This window comes from Crocodylus porosus, unplaced genomic scaffold (assembly GCF_001723895.1).
Source record: "Crocodylus porosus isolate Cpor-Errol unplaced genomic scaffold, CroPor_comp1, whole genome shotgun sequence".
In the NCBI taxonomy this organism is placed as follows: domain Eukaryota; kingdom Metazoa; phylum Chordata; order Crocodylia; family Crocodylidae; genus Crocodylus; species Crocodylus porosus.
Window position 1 is genome coordinate 37,713,033 of NW_017728914.1, and position 1,903 is coordinate 37,714,935.

The 1,903-nt window shown below is 66.8% G+C and overlaps 1 protein-coding gene across 1 annotated transcript in view; it reads right to left on the reverse strand.

Moving 5' to 3' along the window:
• Positions 1–1,903, reverse strand: part of RGS14 (regulator of G-protein signaling 14) — a 7,127-nt gene that overhangs the window by 1,669 nt on the left and 3,555 nt on the right. Inside the window, 6 exon segments of the mRNA XM_019535358.1 lie at positions 189–270; positions 595–721; positions 1,033–1,109; positions 1,223–1,408; positions 1,481–1,611; positions 1,710–1,838. Of these exon segments, the coding sequence (XP_019390903.1) occupies positions 189–270; positions 595–721; positions 1,033–1,109; positions 1,223–1,408; positions 1,481–1,611; positions 1,710–1,838 (732 nt within the window).

Here is a 1,903-nt window from a genome sequence, read left to right on the forward strand (position 1 = left end):
GGACCGAGCCCTGGGGGACCCCACTGCCCACATCCCTCCAGGTCGAAAATGACCCATCCACCACCGCTCTCTGGGTGCAGCCCTCCAGCCAACTAGTGACCCATCTGACTGTGTGGGTGTCGACACCACAGTCTCCTAGAGTTGTGCAGAGGTTTCATGTCCCCCTGGCCCACCTGCAGCAACTGTACCTGCTCCAGCCTCCAAGATCAGCTTCTGGCCAGCCACGGTGCTGACCAGCCTCTCCAGGTCCAAGGCGCTGGGCTCACCCTCCTGCGGGGGGGGAGAGGAAGTCAGGGCAGGGCTCATGTGCAAGGCAGGGGTGGGGGGAGCAGGTCCAGGCACCGAATGGGGATGCAAGCTGTGGGAGGGGATGAGACTGCAGATGCAGGCAGTCCCATGTGAGGCCATACTCATGCAGCAAGCCCAGCACGTGCAGCTGGCACAGGCATGCTGAGCAGCACAGGATGTCTGGCCTGGGATCCCTCCACCACCACACTGCATACCCAAAGAAGAGGGCTTACACCCAGTGCTCAGCCAGCAGGCCCCCCTGGTGCCAGGCCATGGCTGCCCCAGAGCGAGGAGTGCCTGGCTTACCTGCCGCAGCTTCATGGGCTCCATGGCCAGGCCGTACTTCCCCAAGATGGGCTGTAGCGCTTCCCGCAGGCTCTTGGTTGCCTTTGCCATGATGCGCACACTCTTACCCACAGAGGCAATTTCCAGCCTGCAGAGAGGAGCTGGAGGAAGTGCTGCCCAGCATGGTGCTGCCAGGCTCAGCAGGGGCAGGGGCTGTCTCAGCCCCTCAGAGACATGCAGAGCAGCCAGCTGCATCTGCGGCCTCCTCTGGGGGTGGGGGAGGGCCAGCTGCTGGGGGAGGGCAGGGAGCATCGGTGGGGGCAGGCAGGGCACAGCCTGCATGGGGCAGAGGTGAACTTAAACCAGCCTACGGTGTCCAGAGCAGCCTGGGCAGGGTGCTGGCGGCTATGGGGCCAGGAGGGTGGGAGGGTTGCCGCAGCCAGCCAGCAGCACACTCACTCGAAACCGATCCTGTTCTCCAGTTTCACCTCCTTGTCCGACAGCACCGAGCTCTCCTGGTCCAGCGCCAGCGCCTTCTGGGGAGACCAGCCCGGCAGGGCCGTGTCACACAAGAGGGCCATGGGGATGCCCCAGCTCTGTCACAGACCCTCAATGTGCCCGAGGGGCCCCTACCCCCCGCCGACCATACCTGCTCGTTGCCCACCAGGTAGACCTTGATGTCAGGCAGGTGGAAGCCACGCTTCTCACAGATCCCAGCCAGCATGTCACGCACGGAGAGGCCAGGCCGCACCGCAGCCAGCGAGGCCGTGCCATCGGGCAGGTACACGCAGCAGTACTTCATGGGCTCGGCCCCACCCAGGCTCTGCCGGGGGCCCTGCGGGGCAGGGGGTGAGCGGACAGGCAGGGGCGGGTGGGGATGGGCAGGGGCTGCGGCCAGGGCACTCACCTCCGGGCGGGAGCTGGGCCCCGAGCTGGGGAGGCTGCTGCTGGAGGAGGACAGGAAGCCCAGGTCCAGGCTGGCAGAGGAGTTGAGGGAGCCCTGGGACTCGCGCCACAGGCCCATGCCATCCCCCCCATCTAGGAAGCACAGACACAGCGCGTTGGGCTGGGGACGAGGCCCCAGGGGTCACAGCCATGGTGCTGCCAGGGTCAGCGCTAGCTCAGGGCTCGCTCACCTGCCCACGAGGGCTCTCTCCGCTCCCCCTTCCGGAAGGAGCGCCGGGGGCTGCGGGCTGTGCTGGCACCGCTTCCTGCTGCCTCCACGCCCAGCGGCAGCGACTTGCCCGGCTTCAGCTTCGTCTTCTGGAGATACCGGGACTGGCCTCAGCCCTGCAGTGCGGGGGCTGCCCTCTGTCCAGCCCCCCCCCCC